Source organism: Saccostrea cucullata, unplaced genomic scaffold (genome assembly GCF_032062105.1).
Source record: "Saccostrea cucullata isolate Sc308-1 unplaced genomic scaffold, CSIRO_AGI_Scuc_v1 ctg3719, whole genome shotgun sequence".
Classification (NCBI taxonomy): domain Eukaryota; kingdom Metazoa; phylum Mollusca; class Bivalvia; order Ostreida; family Ostreidae; genus Saccostrea; species Saccostrea cuccullata.
The window spans coordinates 252,175-271,639 of record NW_026927101.1 but is presented as its reverse complement, the minus strand read 5'-3'; the positions used below and the strand labels follow the sequence as shown (position 1 = coordinate 271,639).

The following is a 19,465-nucleotide window of genomic DNA, read 5'->3' as shown; positions in this document are numbered from 1 at the left end:
GCAGATGTTTCTCTAATTCTTTCATTTAAATATGTACCGTAGCCAAAACTATTCTTGAGACAAATAGTCATAATAAGATGTACCATTTATTGTTTCTTTTACTGTAGATCACTTAATTTTGCCGACACATAAAATATAAAATAGTATGTTTTGTGGAAATGTGGAGATATATTTTTAATAAAATCGTATAAATACATGGACTAGCCAAGACTTTTCTCTAAACAAATCACCATACAGCATAATTATTCATATTTCTTTAATTTCTCTCCAGATGGTAACACACTCTCTGGATTTTCTGTGTATGTATCTGATACAGAAGACTGGAGGTCAGGAACTCTGTGTTATCATCATGACATACAACAACAACCACACAATAACTTCACATTAGACTGTGTCACTTCCGGTCGCTACGTCACTGTTTACAATAGAAGAAATATAACATCATTTCCTAATGTATCCGAATTTTCGTATATAAATATATGTGAAGTCGAGGTAAAAGGTAACTGTTTTCTTTATTTAATTAATGGATATACACAGAAGTGTTATCTGCTATCAGCTATCACACTTCTTTTCTCTTTATCTTTGCTTTCGTTTTACGTGTAACTGACTGTAATTAGTCTTCAGGTTAAAATGAAGCGGGAACTATTTTTATTTTTTTTCTTCAAAAACTTGAATTTACTAAAAATTAATGTTAAATCACGATTCGAATACTTTTTAGATTTAAAGTGTATCATTTTATGCAATAAATGTACACAAATTCGTATTAAATAATGGCTTGCATTCATATATTTTGAAGTTAGGTCTAAAATTTGAATAATAACATTAATCTCGTGTTATTCTAATTAACATGAAATTAACATTAAAAAATTAATGTTAAATTCACATTAACACGAAATTAACATTAACTAATTAACGTTAATCTAATGTTACTTTTTGGTTCTAGTTTTTTAAGACAGAACCCAAGCTCACTTAAAATTTTAATGTTAATTCAATGTTAAAAATTAACATGAAATTAATGTTAAGTTAAATTAATGTTAAAAATTAACGTTAATTCAATGTTAACTTTTTTAATGTTATCTTAACACGAAAGTAACATGAAACTAACATCAAGCTAACGTTAATTTAATGTTAATTGAGATTAACACTAAATTAACGTTAGGCACAATTGGCTGTGTACATGGCTACAAATCTTTGATATCTCTTTCCCTGTAGCTTCATTTTCCTTACTCTGAAGAAACTCGTCATCGATATAATTAAGAATTAGTCATCCAGTGGAAAATAACTGACTTGAATCCAATGAGTTGTAAATATTAAAATTATTGAATACAAGGCTTTATCAAATTAGGTCATAAACTGATATAATGAAATAAATCAAAATCTGGTCTATGCGTATAAAATTCATTAGTAAGCCAAAACAATGGTAATAATTAAGAATTTTGTACGATAAGTTACCATTTACAAGGTCTATCTTACTAGTCTATCACGGTGGAAAACGGAGAGATGGGACTAATTAAGATATCAATAACACCTGTATGTCTGTTCCTCTGTCTGTCTTCCAGTCTGTCTGTCTCACGTAATTTTATGCATTTTTTTTTCTAAATTGCTTTGCAGAAAATTAACTTAACTTTAAGCATATGATAGTGTATATCAATAAACTAAAGATCAAATTTGCATTTCGTCTGCTTCAATAATTTGATAGAAATTACGGTTTTTTAATGTTTTTTTAAGTCTTTTTAAATACAATGTCCATACATTTGCACTTATATTTGTGCAATTATATATCCTTTTGGTTTCCTCATAGTGTGCTTAAAGTCAAAAATATAATAAACTATTCTCTGTATGAGGAAACATTGGAAAAATATGAGCAATTCCCTCAAGGATAGATTTTATCGAATCACTAAAATGACTTTAGATGAAAGAAAAAATGAAAAGTGTATGTTAAAAAAATCAAGTCAATATCCTTTTTTTCTTCCTTGTAATTCAGAGTTAGTAATACGTCTAAAAGGCTTTATCATTTGCATCTTCTCTAATGTAAAGGAAATTAATCGCACGATATAAAATATACACACAGTCTTTTACAAAGATATTATTAAAACGTAAGATATTAAAAAGAATGTAAACAGTTTTAGCATAAATTGGGTGACTACTTTCATATCAAAGTTGTTTGAGAGGCACAAATAATCAATTTAAAAAAGTTCCGTTAAAACAAAAATTAGGAAATATAAAAAGGGAAAAGATTTCAAACACCCCTAACAAAAAAATACTATAGTAAACTATAGTTTATTACATTTTTCTATAGTTTACTAAAGTAAATCTAAGTTCAATAGTTTTCACTATAGTAAATCAAAGTTCCAAAGTCTTTAACATTAGGATAGTTAATTAAAGTTCCAAAGTTTTCCCCATAGTAAATCAAAGTTCCAAAGTTTTTACCATAGTAAATCAAAGTTCTAAAGTTTTTAACATAGAAAATCAAAGTTCCAGAGTTAATGCCATAGTAAATCAAAGTTTCATAGTTTTTACTATGGAAAATCAAGGTTCAAAAGTTTTCCCCATAGTAAATTAAAGTTCCAAAGTTTATACCATAGTTATTCAAAGTTCCAAGGTTTTATCCATAGTAATTATTAAGTTCCAAAGTACTATAGAAAATCAAAGTATTAAAATTTTGGAAAGCTTCTTATTAAGTTATTTTTTTTTTAAATTATTAATCTGTTTTAAGGGTAATGATTTTGGTTTGATTGGGCTAATTTTTGTTCATCTCAATTTCAATTTGCAAAGTAATTAATTTAAATGCAGTATTTACATTGAACGGTAGAAAAAACATGTTGATTGACGCTTATAAAGCAAATACTTTTATTCTAAATAACAAATTTTTAACTTATAGTTATTTTTTTCTCCAGAAATAATTATAAATATTGCTTATTTCTCGGTGCAAGGACAATTTCTTCATTAAAATTCATTTCTTGTACTTTGTTCTTTTCGGGGACCGGTCGGGTTTTTAAAACATTCATTTAAGCTTTAATAAATCTTATTCTTGAAATTTCATAAAATTTACAGAATGAGAAGCAAAACCATTTTTCTACGGGTTTTATAGTACTTATTCAAAGTTCCAAAGTTTGCATTATAGTAAATCAAAGTTCCAAAGTTTTCACCAAAGTGAGTCAAAGTTCATAAGTTTTCACTATAGTAAATAAAAGTTCCAAAGTTTTCACCGTAGTAAATTAAAGTTTCGAAGTTTATACTATAGTAAATCAAAGTTCCAAAGTTTTCACCAAAGTAAATCAAAATTCCAAACTTTCCACTATAGTAAATCAAAGTTCCAAAGTTTTCACTATAGTAAATCAAAGTTCCAAAGTTTTCACCATAATAAATCAAAGTTCCAAATTTTTCACCATAGTAAATCAAAGTTCCAAAGTTTTCACTGTAGTAAATCAAAGTTCCAACGTTTTCACTACAGTAAATCAAAGTTCCAAAGTTTTAAATTTGGTACTCTAGTTAACTATAGTAAACTACTAGGGTTGTCCGTAAAGTTCGTGGACAAGCTGAAAAATAATTAAAAGTTGTATCATTGGTATTTATAATCAACAACTTTTTAATCTTTCACTAAATGTGAATTAAAAAATGTAAAATTTTACTTAAGTTCATATGTTAAATTACAACTATAGCTTCATAACTAGACTTGGAATGGAGACCCGGAGCACTGCAAGATTTTAGTTCAAAAATTATTTATTGCTTTTATAAATTACATTTGTATTTCATAAAATTCTGCAAAAATCTTGCTTACTTTTATATTGTCAGGTTGACAGAAATTATCACATCAAACATGCAAAATTTGAACGTTCAAAGTTTCAAAATGGCTGAGCAATCAAAGTTAGAACATTTTTAGACAGGATCGGAATTGTTCAAAAAATGGACGTTCTCGGAATAGGTGGAATTCTGCGTAGACATCGGAAAAACACCCACAAAGACCAATACATTCTGTAAAAAATCGGGAAAACATAGTTAAAGAAGCTGTTTATTAGTACTAAAGAGCCATACAATATTTTCGGACAGAAGGAACAGTTTACAGGATGACATGCATGTAGGAAAACCATCATTCCAAGATTGCAGTGCTGTAAAAAATGAATTTCATAACGTGACTTTGCCGTATTTCCGTAAATAAAACTGTTTTACGCAGAGGGAGGTTGAATGATTGGAGGATACTAAGTATGAGACAGGCATTTTTTAAATATTATTTCACGTATGAAGAAACCTGAACATTTTGTGCACATTTTTATGACTAATTAAAGCGACATAAGAAATGTATTGAGTTAAACGGTGAATATGTTGAGAAATGTACACGTATTAAGCTTTTGACGCCGGGTAACGTCAAGAATTTTCATTTTAGTGCTCCGGGTATGAGTGTTTGTCCTTTTTGTATCTGATAAAAATATAACTATTTGTGCTTTGTTTTTGTTGAAAACTTGCATATTAATAAAATGAAATATGAATTTAAACAAAATGATAGTTTCATATATTTTATCAATGTTTGTCACTATTTATCAATGTTGTCCACGAACTTTACAGACAACCCTCGTATAGTTAACTATACTAAACTATACTAAACTATAGTTAACTATAGTTAACTATAGATAACTATAGTATTTTTTTGTTAAGTACGGTTCAATCTTGAAAAGAATCAAGTAAAAATATGGGGAGAAAAGCAATAAGATGCAAAACAAATGCCACCTTCATTTTTCGATTTTCATCAGGAGACAGGATAAGGTGTGTAGTACGAGAAACTATCTGCTGACTACCTATACAGCTTTACCCGCAATGAGTCCTGCCCTTCCTCGAGTAGATGGATTAACAAGTGATCAAAATTGATTGCAAAGTATTTTTATTCTCATGAGAAGGATATGGAGATTACGAACAGTATTCAATATCAAAGTCCATAAAACGATACAAAATAGAAGCAGAGCAAACAGGGACCTCAGAAACATCAGAGGTCAGATCAGGAGTCATGTTGGAGTGAAAATTCCCAGCTGATCGGTCACACTCGTGTGCTCATTGTCATAATCGTGAAATAACAGGAAAATCCGTCGTCAATACAGTGTATAAATAATAGACTAACAATTGGTATGAAAAACATAAGTCAGCATTTCACTCAATGATAAATTGTATTTGCTGACATGGTCATTTTATCGACCATAGAACTTACGAAATGATGAAATTAAACGAGACTGCTGATATTCATGATTCATCAACTTGCTTGTCAAAAATTTACCTTGTTTTAGAAATTGTTCATACGTAGAGCATGCTCTTGCACATCGAATCAACTGAAATATAAACACTCCCTATGCCGGTTGATGAAGGTATATTGCTGTAAAAGTATGGGAAGTTGATAGAAAGTTGAAGTCATCAAGTTTATCATATAACATGGTTGTTAGGTTACCATTAACGTCTTTTTCAAGTAAAATATCCAAGTATAAAACAGATGTGTCAGATTCTGTGATATCTTTTATCGCAAGCTCTCCTGGATGTATCGTATTCGAATGGAAAATACAATTGTTGATTGACATTACTATTATATGTAATCTCTTACTTTTGAATGACCTAAACATGTTATGACGGCGTATGCTTCGGAGATTTGGAGGCAAAGATGTTTTTTATTCCGTGCTTCCCATTTCTGTCTCTAGTAATTCTGTGTTGTAGTTTGTTTTCTATTTATATGTTTGTCAACAATACCTTTATTTTCGACCTTATTATCTTTGGATTGTCTGAAGTTGTTGTTTTTATATTCAAAAGATGTCTCTCTTGTGATGGTTTAAAAGAAAAACGTTGTTAACCTTGAATTCACACTTTTCTTCGATTTCGTAAAACATATAGCTTCGTCATGATTTTGAAACGGGCTTTAATTTTCAATCATAAGTATAAAGTAAAACGACCTTTGTTTTTTTCTTTAAAATTTCTTCGACTTTTTGACCTTCACATCTGCCTTTGGCAACATGACGTCGAACAAATACCAAAAAATAACATCAATTTTAATTGTATCACTTCTGGTCGCTACGTCACTCTTTACAATACAAGGGATATAACCATATACCCAAAAGTATCTGAATTTTCATATATCAATAAATGTGAAATCGAAGTTAAAGGCAACGGCTTTCCTCGCATTCATGGATAAACAAGTAAAATTGTTTTCAATATGTTTTCAAAGCAGGTTACTGCAATAGAAATCAATCACTTTTATCAATTATCTATGCATAATGACCTAATAAAATTATCGCTTATGTTATTTTTCATCATTTTTATCTTGCAAATAGGTTTGTTGTTCTTCTTTTGTTGCAATATTTGTAGGATGTGACTTTGGCTTTTACGGAGAAAACTGCACGAGATGTTCTGAGAACTGTTTGAATAACACATGTCACTTTCAAATTGGAGAATGTTTTGAGTGTAACGATGGATACACTGGACGGTATTGTGAAACAGGTATCTATGAAGAAAGCTTTGATAGTTAGAAAAAATCGTGATGGGTCTTCATATTTTTTTTTAAATTCCAAAGTTCTTTTTCTCTTGATTTATTTTTTTTATTTGGACACTTAAACAGTGGTGGAGGATTACAGCATAAGCTAAGTCTTGTCGTGGCCACGAATAACTTAAAAAAACAATGTATGTATATTCAAACACTTTGAATTTTAAATCCAAAATTATTATGGAAAACTGTATAATTATATAAAAGATTGGTAGACAATCAAAAAGTGTAATCACAACCAAGCTCTTGAATATAGAAATAAATAGAATCGAATCAATTTGAAGTTTTGAAACTCTTCCTTTTAATGTATTGATTGATTAATTGTATATTGCTTAACGTCCCTCTTGAGAATTTTTCACTGAGATGGAGACGTCACCGTATGCCGGTGAAGGGCTTCAAATTTTGACCTTTACTCGGCACTCAGGGCCATTGAGCAGTGAGGGATCTTTATCGTGCCAACGCCTGCCGCTGACACGGGGCCTCGGTTTTTAAGGTCTCATCCGAAGGACCCGCAATTTTCACTTCAAAGTGCCGAGCGCATGGCGAAGGAACAGTTGCTACCCAATTTAACGACTAGGTCAGTCGCGGTCGAGATACGAACTCACGACCTCCCGATCACGGAGCGAGCGCTCTACCGACTGAGCTACCGTGAATGGTTCCTTTTAATGTAAACATCATTTTGTTAGAATTCCTGAGACATTTACTTTATTAAAGGGGCTGGGTGGTCGTGGCCATTTTAGACTATTTCGATCACCTTTAGATTGATTGATTGTATGTTGTTTAAACGTCCCTCTCGAGAATTTTTCACTCATGTGGAGACGCCACAACTTGCCAGTGGAGGGCTACAAATTTTGTCCTATTCTCCACTACTGAATTAAATATCCCCTTAGATTCCAAAAAATCCCCTGTTGTCCCCTGTCAGTCCCTTACATTTTCCTGTTTCCCCCTGACTTTCTCCTGTGATCCCCTGTCGTTATCCCTGCTCTCCCTGTCCAGTTCCTGTCGTCCCCTGTCGTTCTCCCTGCCTTCCCTGTCTACTCCCTGTCATCCCCTGACATTTATTTTGGCCAAGAAAAGGAGTTTAAAATATATTTTTTGTTGCATTTAAGAGTGAAAAATGATATAGTATTGAAAACATTATTTATTTATTTATTTTTTTTGAAAATATAGATTTAGTAAAAAGTTAACATATTTTTAAATGCCTTATTTCGAGGGGAGAACTGCAGCGATTCTAAAGAAGAAATAAATTACCAATTTATTGCATCGTGTGATGCTAGATGGCATATACATTGTACTTTATGAACCTTTTATATATATCTAGAAACTTTTTTCATTTTTTACTGGATCTTCTTTGAAACATCTTTGAGCGTAATAACTGTCTTTGTAAAAGAACTAGATTTAAAACATTTGGGAATACATTATCAAATCTATGCATGGGATATTTTTTTCCCAAAGAATTAAATGAATAAAAATTCAATTGAAAGGAAAATTTTATATAAATGCATTAATAAAATAAACGTCTTAGTAATAAATAGAAATTATTAAATAAACTATAAATCTATTCTATTTTATTCATTTATTTTCTTATGTGAATAAATCTACAAATAGACTGAATTAAAAATGAATGAATAAATAAATAAATAAATAATGAGCATTACATAAATTTATTTATTTATTTTTTAATTGATCACTCATTTATATCCCCAAAATTTGATTTATTAGTTTAATTTTAGTTATTTGCTGAAATATTCTACAAAGTATTTTATTGGCATATTAAAACGACTTTTTATTACTTTAAGTCCATGATGGATATCAAAATAATCGTCTCATTATGCACAATATTAATCTGTCAATTAGATTTTTGATACATTGATTTGATCATAAATCGGTTTTCAAAACCCTAACACGGTTCTGAAAGAACATCAAAGCCATTGATGTTTACCAGTAATTAATTCGGGGTACACGGTCATGACACCTATTATCTTTTTCACTGACCGCTATACCTTGTTTTTGTTGTGGCAGGACGTCCGTGTGTAGATTGCAGCTGTTTGAAATAATAATTTCTCTTTGAATGAGAACTGATTTTTTTTCAATCAAAACAAACTAAAAGTATCACAGAAACTATTGGTGGTTTATGACAATGACAATGACAATGACAACACATTGCTACATGATGCTACATTGTACATTTGTTGTGTTGTCCATAAATAAGATAATCCACAATCATCTAAAATATTTTTAACATAGTTAACCCAAGGCAAATTATGCATTGAAGCTAGAACATACATTTTTGTAGCAAATTTATCCATAGTTTGAGAAAAATGTAGTTTTGCCCAAAAAGAAATCATTCTCACCTTAATATTAATGATAAGTGGGAATCTGCCAAGTTCCCCATACACCATGTAGTTTGGCGTTTTAGTGTTCAAACCTAGTATATATTTACAATATTTTAAGTGAAGTTTTTCGATTAAAGTATTTTTTGTAAATCCCCATATTTCACATCCATATAACAAAAGTGGTTGTACAATTCTGTCAAACAAATCTATCTGACAATCCATAGAAAGATTATGTTGTTTACATTTTGATATCACTCCATACATAGCTTTTACAGATTTATTGTATTGTTCTTTTATATTTTGATTAAAAGAACCTGATTTTGAAAAATATATTCCTAAGTACTTATAACTATCAACAATCTCTAGACATGAACCATCATATGTAAAATATAAATCTTGTTTTATTCGACCTCTTCCAAAAATCATTATTTTTGTTTTGTCAACATTCACTTTTAACCGCCATTTTATACAATATTCATGAAAACAACATATTTTTTAATGACTCAGGGTTTTCAGCAAATAAAACAGTGTCATCAGCATACAACAGAGCAAAAAGCTTAATATACACATGAAGTTCATTCTCAATCATTTCAGATATTTTCTCTAAACCAGTTATATCATTCATGGTGAGGAATGATTCTAAATCATTTAAATAGAGCGAGAGCAAAAAAGGGGATAAATTTTCACCCTGTCTTACACCAAGTTGACAAGGGAAAGTATCTGAAAGAACACCATTTACTCTAATTTTTGCCTTGATACACTCATACATTTTCTTGATTATTCTAAAACATTTTCCATCTATATTACAATCAAATAGTATTTTGTTCCAGAGTCCTATTCTCCATACAGAATCAAAAGCTTTTTCAAAATCAATAAAGGCACAATAAATTCTTTTTTTTTATCTTTTTGAATATTTCGATGATTGAATGCAAAGTAAATATGTGATCAGATGTACCATAATTTTTACGAAATCCAGCTTGGTTTTCTTGTATTATTTTGAATTCTTCTGAATATCTATTAAGTCTATTATTTAAAATGGATGTAAATATCTTTCCAATACAACTAATTAAAGTTATTGGGCGATAATTTTTGGGTTCAGTATCATCACCTTTATTCTTATAGATAGGAATTATTTCACCACACAACCAATCGGATGGGAAACAACCACTGTCAAGAATTTTGTTGAATATTTTTTGATAGAGGGGTACCATTATGTTGCATGAACTTTTAATATATTCATTGTATATGTCATCACTTCCACATGATTTGTTTCTTTTAAGACTTATTATACTTTGCATTATTTCATCACAAGTTATCGATTCATTTATGGACTCATTACACTGTAAATTAGAAAGAATATCTATATCCTCATTTGACAAAACATAGTCAGGTATTTCATGATCTTTTTCCATATTTAAATCTTTAAAAAATGCATATAATTCCTCAACAGATGCATTTACATTTTTTCTATTTTTTTGCCCAGAATTTATTATTTTCCAATATTCTTTCGGGTTTGATGATTCTAGTTTTTTCAATTTTTCTTTCGTTTGATTTTTATGGTTATTTACACACATATTCAACAATTTTTTATATATTTTTTCTTTACTATACATATCGTCATTGAGATCTTTACTTCTATTTCTCTGGTAGCGTTTTTTAGCCTTACGAACTGTTTGTCGTGCGTTGTAACATTCTATTGTAAACCATGGTTGGTGAAAATCTATCTTTGATTTTCTTCGATTATTTTTATCCCAAATGTTTCTTTTGCACTTGATATAAGAATGTTACAGGTATCGTCTACAATTTTGTCAACAAAATCTAGATCGATTTCTTCTTCTTTAATATTGTCAAGAATTCCACATAAATTGTTAATCTCAATATTTTTCTGACTTATTTTTCAAGAAAAATGTGTTGCAAGTCGTCATTCCAACCTTTAGCTTTATCTTTTTGTTCGTTATTACAGGTATTTTCATTATTAGTATTTCGTTTCTCTTGGTTAATTGTCAATGATAGTTCTACATGAATAGGATTATGGTAATCAGAGTAAAGTTTCGAAAAATCATGAACTTCGAAATTTTTAACAACAGTCAAAAAGTCAGTATTACCTATGCAATAATCTATTACACTAATACCTTTACATGTAGTTTTACCAATACATCTATCTCCCATACGACCATTCAAAATAAAAAGATCAGTATGTTTACAAATATCGAGTAAAAGTTTGCCAAAATTATTCTTGACTAAGTCTTTTGATGACCGTTGCGGTGGGATATTAAGTAAGTCTAATACATACAAACTTTCAGGTAAAAAAATCAGAATAAGTGTCACAGTTAATAATGTAATCTGGGTCTATTCCAGTTCTTGCGTTAAAATCACCGATTAAACAAACATATTTACACTTGTTAGAAAAACGAACATATTCTTCTTCCAATTCTTCAAAAACATCACAAGATACATATTTAGAATTTTCAGGTGGTATGTAATCAGCGCCTAAAAGTAATGTTTCATTTAACACTTTTTTATTATGGTTGAATTTTAACCATAAACAATATTTACTTGCAGAATGTATTAATTCTAATGAATTGACGAGTGTCTCTCTAACTAAAACAGCAATACCACCCGATTTAAAGCGAGATAACTCGCGACGGTGCTTTCCAAACATTTTAAAACCAGGTATTATTAAATGATCTGTGTTATCAGTTTTAGATTCATTTACGCATATGATATCATAATTTGTGAGATATTCGATAAATTCTGTACAGTTAATTTTACTTATTAAACCACACACATTAAGTGAAACAATTTTAAAAGAAGATATTTCATCATAGGATGGGCGTCCATCCTCCTCAAATCCCTAGTGTCCTGGTTGTCCTGAATGAGTGAAGTCCATTGGAGCGGATCCTCTGACGGGCTCCTCCGTTGGGGCGGGTCCTCTCGCGGGTTCCTCTGGGCCGCTATCCTGGAAATCCTCGTCATAGTCTGGATCGTATAACACGTAAAGTTTGTCCCTGACCATCCTAACCGTGTCACCGTGTTCGTGGAACTGCCTCATCACAGGGTAGAGGGCCCTTCTGCGATCTTCCACAACAGCTGGAAATTGTTGGTGTATTCCATAAAGGCTGCCCTTTAAGCGATATGCACAATCTAACACCAGGTCTACATCTCTTTGGTATACGAATCTAGCCACTATTGGCCTGGGTCGACCCCGGGTAAAACGTCCAAAGCGATGTACTTTCGAAAATTCAATGTGTTCATCGATCCCAAGTTCAATGGACAGAAATTGTCTAAGTTTCCATTCAGTGTCTTCTCTTGGGTATTCCTTTCCAAGTCCAGTGAAGACTAGGTTCATTTTCATCGATCTGCACTGTAGATCAGTAATCTGCCCTTGTAGATGTTCACGGTCCTTTCTCAGATTTTCTAGTCCTCGTGAGAGCGTCATAATGGTATTTCCGTGGCGTTTAATGTCTTTTACCTCTCCTGTTGTACTCGTTTTTTCATTTTTCATTGTTTTCATCTGGTCGTTTATTTCTCGTATAGCTTTGTCTTGATCGTGAAATCTTTTTTTCTAATTTCAACAGATAACCCTTCCATCTTTTTAGAGTCTTAAAGTTAAAGATTGTGCATATTGAGACGATTATTTTGATATCCCTTATGGAAGTAAAATAATCAAAGGTAGTTTTAATATCCTTCAAAAATACATTGACACATTTTTTTCATCGTATATCGAATAAGCCAAACAAATCTAATTTTCAGGTATAATGTTATTTAATATGTTTGTATCGTCAATTTTCCAAAAATAAAAAAAAATGTGTTTTTATAATGATTAGATTCATGCAATTAATTAGATTATTTATTTTTAATTTACTTACTACTTAAATCAATTATTGTATTGGTTTTAAACACTAAAACATACCAAAATGCACCAGTACCCCTGCTTTTTTTTTTTTAACAAAAGGTAAAAATTCACTCCAGTTCTTAGAGGAATTAAACAGATTACAGAGAAATAAATACATAGTAAATAAGTAAAGTAAAATTAATGATTAAATAAATAATAATTACCAAAAATATCAAATCTATTTATCTATTTATTTTTAGAATTAAAAAAAAAATACAAAAAATTATTCAATTATTTATATCCTGTAGAAATTGTTTGGTTTTTTTAGTCGTATTCTTTTTTAAAATTTGAAAATAAATGACTGTGTACCCCGAGCTAATTACTGGTAAATATCAATGGCTTTGATATTCGATGTTCTTTCAGAACCGTGTTAGGATTTTGAAAACCGATTTTTTCAATCAAAACAAAGTATCAAAAATCTTATTGACGGATTAATATTGTGCATATTGAGACGATTATTTTGATATTCAGCATGGACTTAAAGTAATAAAAAGTCGTTTAAATATGCTAATAAAATACTTTGTAGCATATTTCAGCAAATAATAAAATTAAACTAATAAATCAAATTCTGGGGGTATAAATGAGTGATGAATTAAAAAATAAAAAAAATAAATTAATAAATTTACATAATTCTCATTATTTCTTTATTTATCTATTTATTTATTCATTCATTCTTAATTCAGTCTATTTGTAGATTTATTCACATAAGAAATAAAAGAATAAAATAGATTAATAAGTTATTTAATATTTTTTTTATTTATTTCTTAGATATTTATTTTATTATTGCATTTATATATTTTCTATTCAATTATTTTTTATTCATTTAAATTCTTTGGGAAAAAATCCCATGCATATATTTGATACTGTATTCCCAAATGTTTAAATCTAGATCTTTTACAAAGACAGTTATTACGCTCAAAGATGTTTCAAAGTAGATCAAATAAAAAATGAAAAAGTTTATAAATATATATTAAAGGTTCATCAAGTACAATGTATATGCCGTCTAACATCACAAGGTGCAAAAAAATTGGTAATTTATTTCTTCTTTAGAATCGATGCAATTCTCTGCCGTTCTCCCTCCGAAATGCTGCCAAACTAAATAAATCACATTGATACAAGTTGTAGAAAATAAATAACAGGGATTTAGTTAAGGCATTTAAAAATATGTTAACTTTCAACTAAGTCTATATTTTCAAAACACTACTTAAAGTTTTCAAGACTAAATCATTTTAACTCTTAAATACAACAAAAAATATATTTTAAAATCCTTTTCTTGGCAAAAACAAATGTCAGGGGACGACAGGGAGTAGACAGTGAAGGCAGGGACAACGACAGGGACTGGACATGGAGATCAGAAAATGTCAGAGGACGACAGGGAGTAGACAGTGAAGGCAGGGACAACGACAGGGGACGACAGGGACTGGACGGGAGAGCAGGGTCAACGACAGGGGATCATAGGTGAAAGTCAAGGAGAGACTGGAAAATGTCATTGACTGACAGGGAGACAACATGGGATTTTTTGGAATCTAAGGGGATATGTAATTCAGTAGTGCTCGGCACTCAATGCCTTTGAGCAGTGAGGGATCTTTTTTGTGCCAGCACCTACTGAGACACGGGACCTCGGTTTATACGGTCTCATTCGAAAGACCGGTCTCCACGTCCAAAAGTGGGATTCGAACCCGCGACGTAAGGATTGGCTCCTTACTTCGCGACTCTAGAGCAGACGCTCTAACCACTGCGCCACGCAGGCGACTCGATCTCCTTTAGAAGAAGAGCTCTATATAACATGTATACAAAAATGATCAAATATTTAAACTAATATGTATTAAATTTTTTTTGTCAAACGATATTTGACAGCTAAAGATATCATATCTAAAAATTTAAGTTGGTTTATTGTTAATTTGTTGACCCCCCCAGCCTCCTTAAGAAGGAAATGAGAAGACATGTCAAAAAAACAAATGTTCTTCTCTATCTTGCAGATGATATCAAATTAAGAGTTTCTCACTTACAATGTATGTAGTCTTTTGAAGCAAGTTTTGTTAAGAAATTGTGAATTTCCTTATTGCTCTCCTTTAAAAGCCGCTTTATTTTACATTGCTGTGAAGCATTATTTATTCAAAAAATACATGAGAAGGAAAATGTACATGCTTTGACATGTGACGTACATCTCAACATTTAGATGTACTGATAACATATTATCTGTCAGCATCAAAATACACATTCAATTTCCACTCAACAATGTCGTATGAATTAAAACCAGATTCCTTATAGTCTTCCACGTCTACTTCAAATTTCGACGTATTACTGACTACAGACGACAAGAGCTTTTCAGATTTTTCATTAGCAACTTGCCTTATTTTATTAAGTAACTATTCAATACTCATTTAAAGAACGAATTCCATGGAGATCTATATGGTCGTCATATTTATCTTGTTAGAAATATACTTCCACGTTCATTTTTCCGCTTACTTCCTCTAGGCACCCGATCCCAGACTTCCGTTTTGTTTCATTTTCTAAGACTTGTTTTTGCTATTGGACTTTGTAATGTCGACCACAGCCCATTTTCAAAATGTTCTTATATTAACAAACAAATTGTAAGTAGTGTTGAATATTCAAGTCTCAAGACTGTGGGTATGATGACAGACTGTGTGTGGACTGTTCAGTTCAGGAAGTGTTCAGAAAACATTTTTGATATTTTGTGAAATTTTGATGTTACAACGTTGTGAAGTGTGCTTAAACATTAAATTACAATACAAAGTTCATAAGTGTGATTAGATTTTCCATCACATGATAATTTATTATAAAGTAAGATAAATATTTACCGACATTTTAAAATCAATCTATGACGATTCAATTTTCTTTCTAACATCCTCATCAAATACATTAAATAAGTAATTGCGAGGTAAAGAACATTTCAAAGTTCATGGATATTTAGCACACCACAAATGATGTTAATTTTCAAAACAACAAAATACAATTGAAAATATGGTAGTTTTTGTTTTTAGAAAGAAGAGTTAGCCTACAGTACAAAAACACCACTGTCCTTGAGAATTTTTAACACTTCTCAAATTCTCATACAATGCCTCTTCGTATTCAAAATTTTTTAATACAAGAACAAAATAGAAAAAATTCATTTTCCCTATAGTATGAATAGAATTGAAAGAGATTTAATAACAGGTTGCTGACATGCCATAAATAACAAAAAAAAAATGAAAAAAAGTGTCATAATTTCATTGCATCAACTTTCGTCTTTCATATTATTTAGAATGCCCAGCAGGAAAATATGGACAAGGATGTTCTGTCCAATGTGGACAGTGTATCAATGGTAAACCATGTAACCACGTAAATGGATCTTGTCCTGGAGATTGTTCTCCTGGATGGAGTGGAGATAAATGTGATCAAAGTAAGTTTATGATTAATGAATTAAACTTCCACATACATATGAATTATTGGTCTCGAGGAATTGTTTCCATGCATCATTTTGTCTATCCACGTTACTCTATACAGGGAACGCCCCCGAAATACTATCCTCATTTGATTATATATATATTATATATATATAATTTCAATTATTGTAATACCAACGGAACAGCATAATTTCTCAAAATACGTTTGGGCTCATAAAAAAAACTCTTGTTGTGTATAGGTGCAAAAATAAGGGCGAAAAAAATGTTTATAATATTTTTTTGATTACCTTGATAACCATATGATCTTTATTCTAAAAGATTCTGCAGATCCTCTCTTCACGCTTTACATGTATTACTTTTTCTTTGTTGCAGTGATTGCATAAACATTCATTTCTCTTGAGAATGTGTTTGTATATGTATTTTGTTTTTCGTTAAACATCCCTCTAAAAAAGTCAATCAGATAGAGAGGCCATCATGTGCCATGAAGTGCTGCAAATTCAATCACATTGCAGGATCTATGAACAGTGATTTTCATGTCAGCACTTTCTAAGACACAGGACCTCCGCCTATACTGTTTCATTCAAAATAAAAGTCTTCTTAGCTTTATTTGATTCTAATTGTTTAAACATAGCAAAGTAATTAGCAGTCCTTGTTGCCCATTTCTTCTACACAAATTTTCGTAACCCGCGTTGCTTAGATGTCAGAACGTTGCGAAGTAAGGAGTTGATTCTAGCGTTGCGGGTTAGAATGCTACTGTGATACGTAGAGATCGATTCCTTCGGATGAGACTGTATAACCCGAACTCCTGTGTCGCAGACCAGTAGGTGTCGGCACGAAAAAGTTCCCTCATTGCTCAATGACCATGAGTGTCGAGTATAGGACATAATTTGCAGCTCTCCACAGGCAAGTGATGGTGTCTCCACATGAATGAAAAATTATCGAGAGGGACGTTCAACAATATACAACCAATCAAACTACATATTTAAATGGTGGTGCTCGTCGTTCTTTGTAGAGTGTCGATATGGATACTTTGGTCAGAATTGTAATACTCCTTGCTACATTCCGAACTGTAAAAACATAACATCGTGTGACGCAGTCTCCGGGGAGTGTTTTGTTGGCTGTGTTGAGGGTTGGGCTGGGAGGACATGTGACAGTAAGTAAATCTCAGTACTTATAACATTGAAAAATTGACATAAATCTTTATTTACGATACATTGCGTTTACTTATTTTATATATAATATCTTTTTTCTCAGAATATTTTTTAAATGTCTTTTTTTTGTAAAATAATTAATTCACTTTTTTTGTTAATCGTTGAAATAAAGTAAAATTTAACTGATTTAATAGAATCCTCGTATTTGAGATCTTTATTCAAATATAATAAATTATAGAATGATGTTTTGACATTTACCATTTGTCCTTTCTTCTATTCTTTAGCCAAGAAAGTAATGAGACATCACCTTTTAATTGCGCTGTAATATATTGCTTAATGAACACAAAAATAGTAGATGCCAAAAAAGACATAACATTGAAAATTTTGTTAGAGTTTTTGCAGAGACGTATTATGATCTATACTGTAACTTAACAAGCAAACGACATTCTTAATGTCAGGAATACAAGGATTGGCCGTTTAACAAAATTGTTCTTATGACAACAACACTGACACAAAGTTGTAATTCTAAATTTGCTGCTTATTTATTCACATCATTTTTTTTTTCCAAGGGCACATTTTTCTGGCACATTCCCATTGTACTTCAACACTTGCTTAGTCTTAGATATAAACATATGTAGTTTTAATCGAGTTATGGATACATTAAATTGACAGCATAAAAAATATGATCAATATTATCACAAATACATAAAACGATCAAAACATTGCTTGTCACTTTCTATGATCTTAATGAAATGAAAATACTTATATTCACAGATTTTCACCTTTTTTTCTTTTTTACTAAGTATTAATTAATTCTTATAAACGAAGATTCGACACAAAAAAAACATGTAACCCTAATCAGTACACCTTCTTGTGCTTTCATAAATAGATACATAATACTTTATGTCCTTATTTCTGGTTTATGGTCAATTTTATGAATAAAATATGAATATAAATATATTAAAATATATAACTGATTTTTAATTCTTAATCTCCAATGGTAAAAGATAGGCCCTACATGTAGATGTGGTAAGGTAACATTAAAACTGTGTTGGCTGCACGTGTTAAGGAGGCCTGGGGGTCAACAAATTAAGCACAAGTAAGCCACCAGATTTAACGGTTTTTTTTTAGATACGGTATCTTTAGCTGTCAACTATCATTTGGCAAAGACAAAATTCATAAATTTTAGTTTGAAAATTTGGTCATTTTGTATATCTTTATATGGAGCTCTTCTTTGAAAGGAGATCGAAATAGTCTGAAAATGGCTGCCACCCCCCAGCCTCGTTAATTTTGTTTAATGAAGTCGAAACCTATATCACGTATTCCGTGTAATGTTTAACCATTTCTGAGGAGAGAAAATATGTTTTAACCTCGTCAACGGTACCATACATCAGTTACTGCGCATTAACAACAAAATTTGTAATTAACTTACATCAACACTGTAAATTTATAGGATATTGCGCATTAGGAACTTAAAAATTATGAGATATGGTCGAGCTGTAGGTGGAGATTTAAGTGATGGGATATGTTTTTTCAAACATCTATTCCATGAACTACTCTCTTGCAGAATGTGATCAAGGTTTTTATGGACGACAATGTAATATGACATGCAGTGAATTCTGCAGGGGAAGACTCTGTGTTCCCACAACAGGTCAATGTAATGGTTGTGTTGATGGCAGGTCAGGATTCTTCTGTGAAACTGAAATTGCGGTTCCTGTTGACAATTCTGGTGCAAGTACAGGTATATGTGATGTCCCATAGCTTATAGAGGAGAGAATAGAGAATACTTCTTGACTATTACAGTGACATCTACAACAAATTATTTTTATCCTTTAATTTGAGATTTAAATGATTGTTGACAAGTATATATCGCATAGAGTGAAAACTATTTTACTTGGTTGATATCGTTCAAAAAAGTTTGGTGAATTTTTTTCAACTTAAGAAATTAATCAGGGTGATACACAAAAGGCTAATCTTATGAGAATGATATTTATCTTGCAAAATTCTTTAACTGTTTTCAGTCAGGCTATAATTGGCATTGAGTATCTTAATATCTCTACATTTTCAACTTAATTTTTTTATGCAGAATATTTTTTTCAATTTTCTTTCACAAATATATATTCATAAGATATCGTTTAGAAATTAACTTACGGTTATATCCTTAT

At 30.9% G+C, this 19,465-nt stretch overlaps 1 protein-coding gene across 3 annotated transcripts in view; it reads left to right on the top strand.

Moving 5' to 3' along the window:
* Window positions 1-19,465, top strand: part of LOC134273452 (receptor-type tyrosine-protein phosphatase alpha-like) — a 46,382-nt gene that overhangs the window by 1,679 nt on the left and 25,238 nt on the right. For all 3 annotated transcript variants that reach the window (XM_062755652.1, XM_062755654.1, XM_062755653.1), the window contains exons 5-6: window positions 272-499; window positions 6,337-6,468. In XM_062755652.1, coding sequence (XP_062611636.1) covers window positions 272-499; window positions 6,337-6,468 — 360 coding nt within the window. The remainder of the gene's footprint in view (window positions 1-271; window positions 500-6,336; window positions 6,469-19,465) is intronic.